This window comes from Lutra lutra, chromosome 14, assembly GCF_902655055.1.
Source record: "Lutra lutra chromosome 14, mLutLut1.2, whole genome shotgun sequence".
NCBI lineage: Eukaryota > Metazoa > Chordata > Mammalia > Carnivora > Mustelidae > Lutra > Lutra lutra.
In genome coordinates, this window is record NC_062291.1 from 60416160 (window position 1) to 60432970 (window position 16811).

A 16811-nucleotide genomic window follows, 5' to 3' on the forward strand; every position below is an offset into this window, starting at 1 on the left:
CCCTGCTAGTGTTCCCTCTCTCGCTGTCTCTGTCAAATAAATAAAATCTTTAAAAATGCAATAGTTGACAGTCAGAATTTCCATATTTAGAGAAACAACAGTACCAAATAACTAAAAAGTTAGGAGGAGACAGCCCCAAGATTTCAAACTGGATTTCCATGATGGAAAATGACACTGCTAGCAAAATGGGGGTGGGGTGACTAAGACCTCAGTTTATAGAGCAAGATATGAGCATGGTTTTTAGACATGGAAAGTGGTGATAGGACATCTCAAGAGAAAAGGCTATATTAAAATAAGCTGCCCAATGCTGTTTTTACTGTTAAGTCCTATTTAATTCCTAAGGAATTAAGTTATACTGTTAAGTCCTATTTAATTCCTAAGGCCCATTAAGTTATACTGTGTTCCAGTTCCATTTCATGGAACCGTTTCCTAAACCATATTCAAACATTCTATCATAATCTGATTATAATGAATAGAGATTCATTCCAAAAGTAATTTAAAAATCATTTAATACACAAAGTGGAAAAAAGTATCTAGAATATAAAAGCATTTCACATTTTTTTAAAAAAACACGTAATACCTTCTAAATTATTTAACAGATCCACAGTCCTTTATCTGAAACCCTTAGGGCAAGATGTTTCAGAATTATGAAATTTTCAGATTTTAGAAAGGTAATTCAGTGCATATACCGTACTACATAAACACCCAGCACGGTCTGTAGCAGCCCCACACCCCCCAGTAATCAAATATGTTAATATTTCCACAGCAAAATGAATATTCACACTAAATGGGAGAAGTAGATTGTCAATTCAGGGTAGATTTGGAAGCAAATGAGTTTGTTACCAAGCTTTTGAAAGACCTTGCTTTCAGAGCTATTTAGATTTTTGGAATTACAGATAAGGGAGTGCAGATCTTTATAAATTTGTACAAGACTTGAAAAATTCATTAAACAAGACCCATTTTTACAAGTGAAAAAATAACAGTCTTTAAACACATTATAAATTAATAGGCATCTTCTTGATATTATTAAATGTACATCTTAAATACATATACACATAGCACATTTAATAAGATTTGTGAGAATCAACTGGTATTAAAGGCACAGATACATAATTCCTTCTCTAGGAAAGGGATACTGTCAAATGTGCAGTTGGGTTAGACCAACTCCTTATGTTGCCAGGAAGAGCACTTCTAAATGCAACACAAGGAGGTACAGTGTAGTCTTGAGAGGAGACTCTTCCACAGAAACGGGCAAACAACTTTTACGTAGAACACATACATTAGCTGAAGTTTTGTTTTCCACGTACAGATATTACTTTTGGTCTTATGGCCAAAAGTTAAATGATAAGTTGTTTTTAGTCAGTTAGCTGTTGTATCACGTTTAAAAACAAATGGACTGCCATGATGTGCTTAAGTAGCTATCATTTAAACAAGGTCACTGACATAAAATTCTATCTGTTCAGACCTCGGAATTTCCTAAAGTCAAAGTATTGTGCTTGTAAAATCATGCATATTTTCTGTTCATAGCCATTTCTTCAATGCTGGTGTCTGAAGAATGATCTCATGGGAGAAAAGCAAATTTCCAACACGTGCACCAACTTCCATATGTTTGGGGGCAGTGAATAAGTAGCAAGTCATTCTGTTAACCAACTCCAATCAAGATTCTAAAATTAGGCATAAAAAAGTTACAGTTAGATGTTGACTATAAGCAGTAGGTTTAGGGGTGTTACTTTTTGCAAGTTTTCTGTGTGTTTGGACATTTTATAATCAAAAGTTGAAAAATCCAAAGTATAAGTTACAATTAGAGAGTTTAGTTTTACCTTCTTTCCTGGTGATTAATAAAATATTTCAAAGAGTTTTCATAAATATTTGAAGTAAATAATTAGTGAAAGGAAATTCAAACAGGTTGACCTTGAGACTAACTGTAGTAAAGTTAATTCAGTAAACATTTTATTGTGGTTTCTCCAAGTTTTAACAAATCAGTAATTGACAGTAACCAATCTTAATACTTCTATTAATTACAACTGTATTAACATTCATTTTGCATACAGTAGTTACTAGATTTGAATTACAGTACAAATCCTGTCCCATCTTATTGGAGAAAATTGATTGCTGAACCAAAAAAGTACAAACCATTCAATTTCAGTGGTCACATTGCAAAAAAAGTTCACCTTTCATTTAATTTGACCAAATACGCTACTGTTGAAGACTATCGATGACATAATCCCAGTATATCCGTGAGTAAGAACGATAGGAATTTGAGGTCGAGGATATCACCAAATGTTCTTTGGCTTTCTTCTGAGTTCTTCTCTTCCCCATATGCATCTCAAATGCCAGATGAGGTTAGCATGGAAAGTTAAAAACCTTTGTACCCAACAAACCTAAAACACCCATACCATATAAAACTTACCATCATTCTACTGCCCTGTTCCTCATTTGCTTCATGAATAATAGTGCTTAAATGGCCAAGACAGTTCAAATTTTCTTCTATCATTTGTGCTATAGTCTCCTGTATGATGAAAAAACAAACCTTTTCAAATGCAGCAAAGGGGATTATGAATTTACTCTATCTTCTGGTCTTCAGAGACAGAATGATCACTGCCCTTCCCACAGCGCTGCAAGCCAGCACTCCCGTGCAGCTGATTCCTAGGGTCTTCAAGTTTCCTCTTCCCTCCCACCCAGAGGCAGAGTCCTACTTGTTACCCCAAACTATTGCCTCTACCCAGGCTCAAATGATAAGAAGTCCACTAGAAGTACAAACTCACTTTCCTCTGAAATGTAAGTGGCACGTACATACATTTCCCCCACTGAAAATGCTTGCTGGGAGGTGGGGGAGATAACTGTAGCACAGAGACATGAAAAATCTCTTTGTTTCTGGACTATTCTCTTCCTTCTAAGTAGTAGCACCATCAGTATGTTTACTTCAGAGACAGAAATGTAGGGGGTAAAGATAAAAAAGTACAATCTGGTCTGCAAAGATGAGGGAAAGTGAAAACTCTGGTTGGAAACTATAGATGATAGCCATGAAAAGAAAACAAGCAAGCTGATTCCTGAGGACAGCAGAAGAAAATAGCATCACAGGGGAGCTGCCCAGAACCAACAAGTATCCCTAGAAGTTATATTTGAAGGAAATCCTGATTCTTGTTTCCACCTTCCCCACTTCCCTCTGCCTTATGGCCTCTATCCTTTACCTTTTTCCAATCCTCTGTCTCTACCTTACTAGGCCATGAATGGAAGCCACTATAAGCTCAGAACTAAATTCTAATTTAGCTCATATTCAAAAGATGGAAAAATTGAGGCCAACAGATTCTAATCCTTGGTGGTTAAGTACTATGTGTACATTATCATCGAAATCAATTTTTTACTTCATAATGTATTCCTACTGGAAAAATATTTAAAATTTCTATATGACATGCTTTTGCTAACAACCACAACCTCAAATTAGAAATTACCTGTATAGAGATGACATTTGCAACCATTAGCATCCCCTAACAAACCTAAATGCCTTTAATAAAGCAAAAAGGTTAGTAATGTATTGAACTGTATTTGCTTCAATTCTGATTAGTGGAATATTTCCTCAAGTCAATTGAATTACAGCCTGTGCTGTATCTGTGGGTGTATTACATTGGGCCAAATCTCTAATGATCTCAAAATATACCTTACAACTTGCTTTCTTTAAAAACAAACCAAACACTCTAATATCAGCTTTCCTTCCTGCCATGTGCGTTTCTCTCATAAAACTAGAGTATAGAATGTGCAGCCGCATGACCTCCTGAGCAGTGATGTACATGGCTGATGCTGCACATGCAAAAACTAATTATGGGCAGAGCGTCTAGGTAATGCTGGTGCTGCTGCAGAGGTCTCTATGAGTTGTGAAAAAAGCGACAATACACAAACTAGCACAGAGCCACTGGCTCTGGATATAGCACATCTTATGCTGAGAAAAGTAACAGAAATGGATAGTCATTCGGCTTTTAGCAGAAGAGTAGGAATTAATAAAGAAAATATAGAGCTTCAAACTTGAGTTCTTTGCAAAACTGATTTAAGGCATTGAAAAAAGTCTGATTTTAGAGATACTAAGTTATAAAATGAGTAGAATAAACTCAATAATTCATTAGAGGGGTGATGGTAAAGGACAACAAAATGATAAATGCAAAAGAGCATAATTTCTGAGATAAATGGTTATGGAAGAAATAGTTTGAGAAAGAACTCAGAACTAGGATTAGGTGATTAGCTAAATAAAAAACACATTTGTTGATATTTACTTCCCAAGCACTTCACTACAACATCTAATTGAATTTTCACAGCCATTCCCATTTAACAGGTGAGGAAATGTGAACATTAAAAGAATCAAGTTAATTTGCACAAGGTTATTACAAAGGGACAGTCAGGATTCAACCCTGGTCTATAAGGCACCAAAGACTATGTCTTAACTACTACGCTCTACCTCATTCCTACCACTACTCTTGGAAAACAACTATCTATTGTTGCAAAGTGAACCCACCCATCTGAGGAGTTACCACACATGACAGAGGATGTTCACGTTCTGTTGAAGCTGGGGGAAAGCCATGCTGATGCCTGAGGGGTTACTGCACCTTCTAGACTAGATACTACAAGGGACCGGGCAGAACTCTGTGTCTAAAGGGGAAAAAAGTAAATAAAAAGATTACAGGCAAGCATCACCATTGATTCATAAAATTCCTGCAATATTCCCAAGATTTACACTTCTACTACTTCTCATATACACAACCAAAGTATTTCTATACAAAACTATCCCCATCTTTATGTAAGGATTTCTGTACAACTGTCCTCTCCTGGACCCCTTTCTTGACTAAACAAAATGTATCTGCCCTTCACATTCCACTTTAGTTGAAGGAAAAAAAAAAAAAACATTGAACAAGGGGTTAGTTTCATTAACTCGTCAAGCACATCTACCCCCAAATTGGGTTGGGATACCACAGCGGTCTAGGGCTGGAAGAGCGGATAAACATGAGACTAGAGAGGAGAGAAATAATGAAGGATGATCAGGAAGTCCTGCATCTGAATTGCTAGTGAAACACCAAGCAAAGAACATGAGCATCAACCTAACACAAAATGCACACATCTTTAAAAGGACCTAGGTCATGCTGAATCCCCTTTCCAGGGAGTACCAGCAAATCAATGTCACATTAAATAATTCATTAAAAGTTGGGGCGACTGTGGTTCAGTCGGTTAAGCATCTGCCTTCAGCTCAGGTCGTGATCCCCGTCCTAGGATTAAGTGCTTTGTGGGGCTCCCTGCTCAGTGGGGAGCCTGCTTCTCCCTCTCCCTCTGCCACTCCCCTTGCTCGTGCTCTCTTTCTCTGTCAAATAAATAAAATCTACAAATTGAAAAAAATAATAATTCATTAAAAGTTACTTACACAGGCAATTTTAAGGAGATGCCATATTTCTTTCTGTCTCTTTCCCTGCATAAACATGACAGTATTGTCAGCTTCTTTGATGTTACTAAGGGCCATTTCCACCTTGGGCAGTAGATCAATAATCTTCTGTTTACAGCCCAATAACTTGCTGGAGAGATGAAATCAGCATCAGATAGTTATACATCCCCCCCAAGACTGTACACCATATTCCCACACCCAGCTGGGAAAATGAACCACAATCAGCACCAGATTTAGTGACTGATCTCCACAGTGATGTACACAATGAGACACAACTGGGGTCAACCACCCAAAGAATTGCCAGGTATCTTCCTAGGTCTAATATATTACCAAAAAGGAATATTACTCTTTGAAAGGAAAATGATAAAAGTACCCTGGCTTTTCCGTATGAAATAAAACAACTTTCTACCTCAGATGACCAAACAGCTCCTTGAGAACCCGGTCCTGACTCTGAACAGTATGCACAATGATCTTCACCATTTCCGGCTGTCACTGTAGTATTGATCTATAAAAGATCTCAGTCAGTAGGTATAAACCTGTCTTCTGAATAAATACATTAGCCTCCAAATAAAAAAATTCCTAAAAATCTGGAGCTAGTTTTAATTAATAAGCATCTCATTTAAATTTAAAACTGGATTACAAATTTAAGATTATATAATATATGAACAATTACATATCTAAAAACAAAGCATGTTTGTCTGTGTATAATGCATATTTAAATTTATCACTGTTATCTTCACAGAACTTAGTTGCCTGTTTGAGAAGAATATGTTTACCCATCTTTAACCCATATTAACCCAAATTCCAGATATATATGCAGCTTTCTGGCTGAAAGATCAATTTCCTTGGATGACTGACATCATTTACTTAAAAATAGCAGGACAGGGGTGACTGGATGGCTCAGTCAATAAAGCATCTGCCTTCAGCTCGGGTCATGATTCTGAGTCCTGGGATCAAGCCCACACTGGGCTCCCTACTCAGCTAGGAACCTGCTTCTCCCTCTTTCTCTGCCTCTCCTCCTACTTGTGTGTGATCTATCTCTCTCTCTCTTTCTCTGTCAAATAAATAAAATCTTTTAAAAAAACGAACAAAAAAAAATAGGACAATTCATCAAACTTTCACTGTTCAAAGAAGGAGGCTCTTCCCCCATCTACGTTGCTTGGATTTTATGTTTATCCATCTGTTACAGCCCATGAAAACTTTGAAAAAAAAACTGACGACGTGAGGCAAATCTGATGCACTAATAAAAGGACCTGCAGATGCTGAATTTCAGTTTGAGGACAGTATGATAATGTAAACTGGAAGATGACAAATGTCCTCAAATAGGTTGGCTGTGTGGAAACCATGTGTGAGTTCTACAGTTTATAGGAGACGTAACTCAATTAAAAACAAAACAAAACAACAATAACACCAAAAAAACCAGGGAGCCTGGGTTGGCTCAGTCGGTGATTTCGCTTAGGTCATGATCTCTGGGTCATGACACTGAGCCCTATGTCAGGCTCACACTCATTCTCTCCCTTTCCCTTTGTCCAGGCTGTGCTATCTCCCTCTCTCTCAACAAACAAAAACAAAAAAGCATTGTTATATTTCAGAAAGTGGTATTCAAGTTTTTAAAACTGGAAGACCGTTCATAGATCATGCTGGTTATTCCTTGGACAATAATTAATCTCAATGCAAAAATATTATTTGCTATTACATACATAACACTTCCCATTTAACCCTCAGAGGAGTCCTGTGATATGCTACTGTTATTACCCACATTTTATTATGAAAGGGGAATCCCAAAAGGTTTTTAGAAAGTTCAGGATCTAGGGGCGCCTGGGTGGCTCAGTGGGTTAGAGCCTCTGCCTTCGGCTCGGGTCATGGTCCCAGAGTCCTGGGATCGAGCCCCGCATCGGGCTCTCTGCTCAGAGGAGCCTGCTTCCTCCTCTCTCTCTGCCTGCTTCTCTGCCTACTTGTGATCTCTGTCAAATAAATAAATAAAATCTTTAAAAAAAGAAAGTTCAGGATCCTTTGTTATCACTGCACAGACCTCTTCCTCATAGCCCAAATTTATTCCCTACATGTGTCCCCTCTTTGTCTCTCCCTTACTAACACTGAAATACAGAGGTTCCAAACAGGCTCCTCTCCCAACAGCACTCCTTCCTAAATCCCACAGACAGAAAAGCTTCCCCCAAATAGTTAGCTTGTTTAGATGGTCAGAGACCTCAGAACATTCACCTTCTCCAGCATACAAAATGAAGAAAGTTGTTTTTCTCCATTTTTAGCTTAACAAGAGTCTCAAGTCAACTCTAAGCTAGAAAAGACATCAGAGGACCATGTATCAAGTATGATTACATAAGCTCCAACCATAGATAAAACTTCTTGTTACAACTAATTTGTCACTCAAGATAATGATCAGTTCAAAGAAGCTACCCAGATAGCAAATTTATTTCTAGGCTCTATGATATGCTAGTATGCTGACAGGGCTACTGCAAAGTTTTTATAAGAATAATCCAGGGGTGCCTGGCTGGCTCAGTCGGTGGAGTGTGCGACTGATCTCAGTTTTATGAATTTGAGCTCCACACTGGGTGTAGAGATTACTTAAAATCCTTAATAATAATAACAACAATAGTAACAACAAGAACAAGTCAAACAAATGCTATCACTGACTACACGAAGTTAATTTGACTGACCCAATGGATGGAATTTTTATCTCTTTATCCAATTCACTGGCCAGAAGACTAGGAGTACTACTGATTAAAGGGAAAAAAGAATTAGACTTGCTCTATTGAAATCTTAAGTTTCAATTATTTTATTCTAACCATAAACTTCTATTACTTATATCACTTTCTGTCAATACCTTGAACTTTTTGTCTTCTATGAGCAAATCCTAAGCCTGGATCAGTCTAACCGTCTGCTCCATCAGTTTCTGCAGGCAAGCCACTAACCACCACCAACAAAAAAATTATACTACCATTTCCTCTGTCATTACTACTAATTCACAGGTCTTCACTTCTGCTCTGGATTTTTTTTTTTTTTTAAGATTTTATTTATTTACTTGAGAGAGAGAGAGAGTATGAGAGGGAAGAGGGACCGAGGAAAAGCAAGACTCACCACTGAGCAGGGAGCCTGATGCAGGACTTGATCCTGGCACTCCCAGGATCATGACCTGAGCTGAAGGTGGTCACTTAACCAACTGAGCCACCCAGGCACCCCTCTGCTCTGGATTCTTAATAAATGTTCTGGATCAGCAACATCTTCCACTGCATACACCAGCTTTTAAAAATCTTTAGCATACTCTTTAAATCTAGGTAATCATCACTTCCTCTGTTAATCCCATCATCTCTTCTGTTAACAGTTAACTCCACTTCTTACTTCAGGATGGGTGGCCACAAGACAGTAAGATCCCGACCTTCCAACCCCTACACCCACAGAAGTGTCAGTATCTGCACTGAAAATCCCTCTAATATCAGTGGAAGCAAGCCTAATTGAGTCAGCCTCTCAAGCTTGTTTAGGGACCTCCCTTTCCACAGGCCTTTGGGCCCAAGCACTTAAATATGCTCAAGTCTACCTTCCGAAGACTGACCTCCCGGAATCTATCTCTCTTGGCTCCTCACCTCTTCTTTCCTTAACAGCAAAGCTTCTGAAAAGAATAGCCTAGATAAGCAGTTCTAAAACTTACTGGTCTCAGGACCCCTGTACACTCAAAAATTCTTAAGAACCCGAAGGTGTTTTTTGGGAATTAAACTGAGAAGTTCAAAAATATTTACTTATTTACTTAAAAATAAAAAAAACTCTTTACCTGTGAAACATATTTTTATTAAAAATAACTATTTTCCGAAATCTGTTAGTGAGAAAACTAGCCCTGTTTTACATTTTTTGCAAGTCTTTTTATATCACCACTGGTCTCATCAAAAATAGTTTAGGTAGGGGCGCCTGGCTCAGTGGGTTAAGCCGCTGCCTTCGGCTCAGGTCATGATCCCAGGTCCTGGGTTCAAGCCCCACATGGGGCTTTCTGCTCAGCGGGGAGCCTGCTTCCTCCTCTCTCTCTGCCTGCCTCTCTGCCTACTTGTGATTTCTCTCTGTCAAATAAATAAATAAAATCTTTAAAAAAAAATAGTTTAGGTACTGAAAAGCTGACGAATTTCAGTTGATGGATACAAGTTTTCCTAAATTCTATTTTTTTGCTTGAAATATGGAATTTTATCATTGCCAACTAACATTGTTGCTTTTTTCCCTTAAAATGACAGTCATGCTTCATTAACTTTTGAGAAGACACATGCCACAGTGGCTTTCCTGAGAAAAACAGCAGACTTCAGGATGGAGCAGAAGTGCTCTAGGGGCGCTTCCCCTTTCATCACACAGAATATTGAAAAGACATGTACCCAAAGGTTGAGATTTAAGTAGAATTCTTACTACTTATCAAGTAGATACTTAAATGAACCTTTTTTTTTTTAAACTGTGATTGCATAATGGCAAAAAGTATGACTACTTATATAGTTTGGTACTAGTGCCATGATCCATGCTAAGTGAGGTATAAGCTGTTTACCTACCAATGCTTTTCACAGCATCAGTGAAAATGTCAACATAGTGAAAAAGGCAAATGTCTTAGTGTTATGAAGATAGTTTTGTCCTCATTGATCCTCTGGGGTTCATGAACCACGATTTGGGAATTGCTGGTCTAGACTGACTTCTCTATTTCTTCCTTTCTCATTCCTCCCTCAGCCTCCCATAATCTGAGTTCTGTTCCCAAAAGGCCATATTTTTGCCAAGATCAACAATGATGTCCAAACTGCTAAGTTGAATGTATGTTTACCTCACATTTTTATTTTATTTTTTTTTAAAGATTTTATTTATTTATTTGACAGAGATCACAAGTAGGCAGAGAAGCAGGCAGAGAGAGATAGGAGGAAGCAGACTCTCTGCTGAGCAGAGAGCCTGATGCGGGGCTCGATCCCAGGACCCTGGGATCATGACCTGAGCCGAAGGCAGAGGCTTTAACCCACTGAGCCACCCAGGCGCCCCTACCTCACATTTTTATTACCCACACCTCTGCAGCATTTCACCCCACTGATCACTTTCTTCTTGAAACTCTCTCTGTCCTATCATATCATTCCTTCTATATATTGCGGTCATTTCCCAATCTTCTCTGGCAGCTCTTCTGCTTCTAGCCATTTCCTGAATGTTGGTATTCTTTGGGATTCCATCTTTGGCTTCCTTACTCAACTTACTTTTTCAAGATGGTCACTTTAGTCCTATGGTTGATCATTCTCAAATGGCTAAATATCTAGCCCCAACTTTTCTACTAATTCCATATACATATGTACATGTATGTATATGTGTACTTATGTATACATACATACATATACGTACCTACATATATATACATATATATATATATGCATATAACATATAATATATAATATATAATATATATATATAATATTGTTTATTAGACATCTCTACTGTAATATCCCACTGACTCCCTAACATCAACATATACAAAAATGAATTCATCTTCTTTTTCCATCAGGTCTGCCATCCTTTCTATACTTGCCTTTATGGTGAGTAGTCCTACTGACCATGCACCCAGCTGCCATAGCCAGAATGTTGGGAGGCATCCCTACTCCAGCTTCAGCCATCCATATTCAATCCATCACCCAACACCATCAGTTCTACCTCCTAAATGTCTCTCTTGCCTTTACCTTCCTCTCACCCAGTCTCCACAGTTCAGGCTCTCTGCCTTAGCTCGTGGCCCACTCTATACTGAGTTATGATTATTTCAACAGCCTCATAACCAATGCCTGTCTTCAGTCTAGCCACACTATGTGCAATGTTACCAAATCCGTCCTTCTGAAATGCTCATCTGGTCATGCCATTCCCCTGCTTAAAACATGTTAAAGTTTCTCTTTGCTATCATGATGAAATCCAAACTCTTTACCATAACAGACCAGATCCTTTATGATCCAGTCACATCTGATCCAGCCTCTCCCCCGAAACTCTACAATCCAGTCACTGCATTTCCTCAAACATGCTAAGTGTACACATATGTGTCTTTACTCACTATACTTGTACATCTAAGAACCCAGCTCCTTTCCCTACTACTTACCCTTTAAGGCTTATCTCAGATGTCATCTCCTGCAATAAACTTCTCTAACCATCCCTGACCCCAGGCAGCACTGGGTGCCTATCTTATCTATACCTCATAAATGTCTATAGGAATAAACTGAATGAATTCCCCTCTAATAAAAACCAATGTAGAGGAGATCACATTATTTGTTAGATAGAATTTCATATGGAGGATATTAATTTGCACATTTGTAAATTTTAAAGTATAAACAGTCTTTTATTTTACTTATTATTGGTAATTTAGGTACATACTAGCAAATTAAGGCACAGGCTTAGCCTTTTATTTCTTCTATAACCCATCAAAACAAATCGATTTTAACAGAGCATAGTATCCTCGCAGATACCATAATACTTTAACTTCTCAAGGCATTTTCACAAACACCTCCCAAATACATTGCAACACACCCTCACTGAATTAGGAAAGCGAGGTTTCAGCCCCATTTTACAGAAGAGGAAAATTAGATATAGAAAATTAGAGGGGTGCCTGGGGCCTCAGTGGGTTAAAACCTCTGCCTTCGGCTCAGGTCATGAAGCCAGGGTCCTGGGATCGAGCCCCACATCGGGCTCTCTGCTCAGCAAGGAGCCTGCTTCCTTCCTCTCTGCCTACTTGTGACCTCTGTCTGTCAAATAAAAAAATAAATAATCTTTAAAAAAAAAAAAGAAAGAAAGAAAGAAAGAAAATTAGGTACTTGGTCAGTAAGCTGCCCAGTCAAGAATCCAAGCTCCAATGCTCTTGGCAACAGACCACGTTCTTTATTCCATGTTCTGTATTCAGCACACGTTTGACAGGAATTGTTTTGCAAATGAAATAAGCAGTAACCAGATGCAGATGAAGGCATCACTTTCAAGGTATGCTGCTTGGCCTAGAACATGGGCCTTCCCTCTAATTACTCCACACCTGAACTCACTGTACCAACTTCTTTTCAACTTCTCTAATTTTTTTTTTGTTTGTTTTAGATTTTTTATTTATTTATTTGACAGACAGAGACCACATGTAGGCAGAGAGGCAAGCAAGAGAGAGAGAGAGAGAGGAGGAAGCAGGCTCTCCACTGAGCAGAGAGCCCAATGCGGGGCTCGATCCCAGGATACTGAGATCATGACCTGAGCCGAAGGCAGAGGCCCTAACCCACTGAGCCACCCAGGCACCCCTCAACTTCTCTAATCTTAAGCAGCACTTATTTTTTCCATCTTTCCTCACATTTTCTTGCTTCCTCTTCCCTTTCTTTGAGTTCCTTTTTCTCTTTCATTTCCTTCCTTTCACTTCCCTTTAGAAAGTTTTCTATCTCAATTTTCTTGTTACTTTGCCTTCCTAATCTCTCAAATTCTCACCAACTTAAAAGCTGTTTTACCATAAACAGCTCTATGGCAATACCAAAACTGGAATTTATTCTACAGCTTTTTAAAAAATCCAATCCCCTGGATTTGTTAAGTTTGTGATGGTTTCCTAAAATGCCTTTGTGTACAGTGATTAAGTGTCTTACCTGAAGGTCTGTGCTTTAACTGCTTATACAGATCAATGGCACGTTGTTCCCTACGAAAGAGAAAACATGCTTCCAAAAGTGAAGATAACTCAATGACTAATAATCAACAACTTGAAATGAACAATATTATTTGAATAGAGTATAAACCTATTTTAAAGCAATACATATTGCCAACAAACATTTTACACAGCATTTCACTGGGTAATAAGCAAGATCTAAAAATGCAAAGTTCAGGTGCACCTGGCTGGCTCAGTCAGTAAAGCATGCAGCTCTTGCTCTTGGTGTCATGAGTTCAAGCCCCACAGTGGGGGATAGAAATTACTTAAAAGTAAAATATTTTTATAAAAATTTTAAAAATTAATAAAAACACAAAGTTTAATACACTTCATATTTGCCCTGATCCACCGTCACATATACAACATCTCTGCATCAGAAACACTTAAATGGGCAAAAATGAAGGCCTGTGATTAGGGTAAAATTTTCAAATTTCTATCCAGACACTTAGGAAGTTAACCTCATTTAGGGCATTTAACAGACAATAACTTGGGCTAGAACTATGGTAAGTAGGGCAACAGTTTGTAACTTAGAATACTTGAAAACCTCTGAACACTCACATGAAACGATGCTTTGATTAAAAAAGCAAAGGTCGGGGCACCTGGGTGGCTCAGTGAGTTAAAGCCTCTGCCTTCGGCTCAGGTCATGATCCCAGGGTCCTGGGATGGAGCCCCACATCAGGCTCTCTGCTCAGCGGGGAGCCGCTTCCCCCTCCCGCCTCTGCCTGCCTCTCTGCCTACTTGTGATCTCTATCAAATCAATAATAAAGTCTTTAAAAAAAAAAAAAAAAAAAGCAAAGGTCATCCCTGAAGTTATTTCCAAAATTTCTGTGACTAAGAAAAACTTCCTTTTAAAATATTATGGCAATGGGGCACTTGGGTGGCCTCAGTTATTAAGCGTCTGCCTTCAGATCAGGTCATGCTACTAGCTAGAGTCCTGGGATCAAGCCCTGCGCTGGGCTCCCTGCTCTGCGGAAAGCCTGCTTCTCCCTCTCCCACTTCCCCTGCTTGCATTCCTCCTCTCAGCTGTCTCTCTCTGTGTCAAATAAATAAATAAAATCTTTAAAATAAATATAAATAAATAAATAAATAAATAAATAAAATTATGGCAATATATTTGGAGAAAGAAAATCTATGGAAAAGGAAAAATACAGGCTTACTCTGCCAGATACACGCAGAAAGTACCACATGAGACAAAAAAATTACAGACATCCATACCGGCAACACAAGACTTCCTTACTTACAGAGATTCCATTAAATCTCCCTGACGTCTTCCATAAGGGCTCTTTTGCAGCTCCATGATTTCAGTGTGTAGAGACATGATCTGATCCTCCAGGTAACCAATGACACCCACCTAAAATCTGATGAAACACAAAAGAAATACAGGCTCATCACCACACAAACAGAAAGAACTCAGAGAATGATTTGCTGCAACAGCAGGAGAACTAAATGATTTAACATGAAAACACTGACTTTGTTCAAGCTTTTTTATCTTTCAGATTCTGAAAATCTTTCATACAAGGACAGACTTAATACCTATGCTTCTCTCGTTTCTCTTCTGACAACAGTAATTACTAGCATTTGCTTTCTCCTCCTGAGAAGCAGAAAGACAGAGGTGTCACTAACAAGACAGAGAAAAAGTGACTGCCAAAACTGCTGTTATCTCAGCTTTATGATCTTCACTGCCTCTTGTGCCCAACTGCCTTGAATAAGAGTGCAGAAAGATAAAGATAACAGGTTTCCTACCCAAGGATATCAACTGCCTTACCCATGTCCTTCAGGTAGTACTGGCATTTAGGAGAGTAACAATTTAGTGGGACCATGGACAGATTTAACAGCTGAGGAAGGAATATGCCTCCTAGAGAATGAACTATAACCAGCATGACCACATATAGAATTTATTATCCAAACAAGCATAATTTTTAGAGTAAAAGGGAGTAATTATGGCAAGGCAGGTATAAACTGGGACCATTTCAGGTAACCAGGATGTATAGCTATCCTATCTAAACCACTCAAATTGAGTCCCTTGTAGACAGCATACAGATGGGTCCTGTCTTTTTTATTCAACCTCAACCCTGTGCTGTTTCATGGGAGCATTTAGGCCGTTCACATTGAGAGTGATTACTGAAAGATATGATTTTATTGTCATTATGTCGCCTGTGAAGTCCTTGTTTCTATAGATTGTCTCTGTAAATTTCTGTTCTGTATCACTTCAGGGCTCTTTCTCCTTTTACAGAGCCCCTCTTAGTATTTCTTGCAGGGTTAGCTTAGTGGCCATATATTCTTTCAGTTTCTGCCAGTCCTGGACACTCTGTATCTCTTCATCCGTTCTGAATGGCAGCCTTGCCAGATAAAGTATTCTTGGCTGCATGTTCTTCTCATTTAGTACCCTGAGTATGTCTTGCTAGCCCCTTCTGGCTTGCTAGGTCTTTGTGGACAGGTCTGACGTTATTCTGTATGTAAGGAATCTCTACCCCTTAATTGCCCTTAAGATGGTTTCCTTGAGGGGTGCCTGGGTGGCTCAGTGGGTTAAAGCCTCTGCCTTTGGCTCGGGTCATGATCCCAGGGTCCTGGGATCGAGCCCGGCATCAGGCTCTCTGCTCAGCAGGGAGCCTGCTCCGCCCCCCCCCCCCCACCTGCCTCTCTGCCTACTTGTGATCTCTGTCAAATTAAAGAAAAAAAAAAAATGGTTTCCTTGATTCTGAGATTTGTTGAGTTTTACTATTACATGCCAGGGCACTGGTCTGTTCTTCTTGATCTTGGAGGTGTCCTCTCTGCCTCTAGGACACGAATGCTTGTTCATTCCCCAGATTAGGGAAGTTCTCAGCTACAATTTGCTCAAATATATATCTCTCCCCATTCCCCGCTCAGGGATCCCAATAATTCTGACATTGGAACATTTCATGGCATCGCTCTAATTCTCTTTTCATGGATTTTAAGGTGTTTGTTCCAGGACTCCTGTTCCTTCCTTTCTATCAGTTTGTCTTCTACATCACTAATTCTTTCTTCTACCTCATTTACCCTAGCTGTTAGAGTATCTAGTTTAGATTGCATCTCATTCATAGCATTTTTAAGTTCAACCTGATTACCTATCATTTCTGCCCTTGAAGAATCTATGTTGCCTTTAATGGTTTTCCCCAACCTAGCTATTGTCTTCATAACTGTAACCCTGAAATCTACTTCTGATATCTTGCTTATATCCATATCCATTTAGGTCCATGGGAGAAGCCACTGTCTCTGATTCTTTTCTTTGTTGGGAGTTCCTCCTCCTAGTCATTCTGTTGAGGGGTGGTTGAGGGAATATACAGAGTTGAAAATATCAACCACCTTCCAGGCAAGATGCACCCTTGGAAAATTTGGAGTGATTGGAAGCCACCACACCAAGAAAACCAGCCAAAATGAAATCCAAGAATAAGATTTATAAAGTTAGGGGGAAAAGTGGGGAGTGAGGGGAGGGAGAAATCAGACTCTCTCTTCACAGATGATACGATATTTCTGTGGAAAACCCAAAAGAATCCACCCCTAAATTACTAGAACTCATACAGTAATTCAGTAATGTGGCAGTATACAAAATCAATGCACAGAAATCAGCTGCTTTCCTATACACTAACAATATAACTGTAGAAAGAAAAATTAGGGAATTGATTCCATTTACAATAGCACCAAAAACCATAAGATACTTAGAATAAACCTAACCAAAGAGGTGAAGGATCTGTACTCCACAAACTACAGAACACTTATGAAAGA

The 16811-nt window shown here is 38.9% G+C and overlaps 1 protein-coding gene across 1 annotated transcript in view; it reads right to left on the reverse strand.

Annotated features, from left to right (window-relative positions):
• Window positions 1-491: 491 nt before the first annotated feature.
• CHUK (component of inhibitor of nuclear factor kappa B kinase complex) overlaps window positions 492-16811 on the reverse strand; it is a 45458-nt gene continuing 29138 nt past the window's right edge. The window contains 9 exon segments of the mRNA XM_047701564.1: window positions 492-1664; window positions 2411-2510; window positions 4521-4562; window positions 4564-4638; window positions 5402-5549; window positions 5829-5904; window positions 5907-5924; window positions 13012-13061; window positions 14309-14418. Coding sequence (XP_047557520.1) covers window positions 2442-2510; window positions 4521-4562; window positions 4564-4638; window positions 5402-5549; window positions 5829-5904; window positions 5907-5924; window positions 13012-13061; window positions 14309-14418 — 588 coding nt within the window. The 3' untranslated portion in view covers window positions 492-1664; window positions 2411-2441.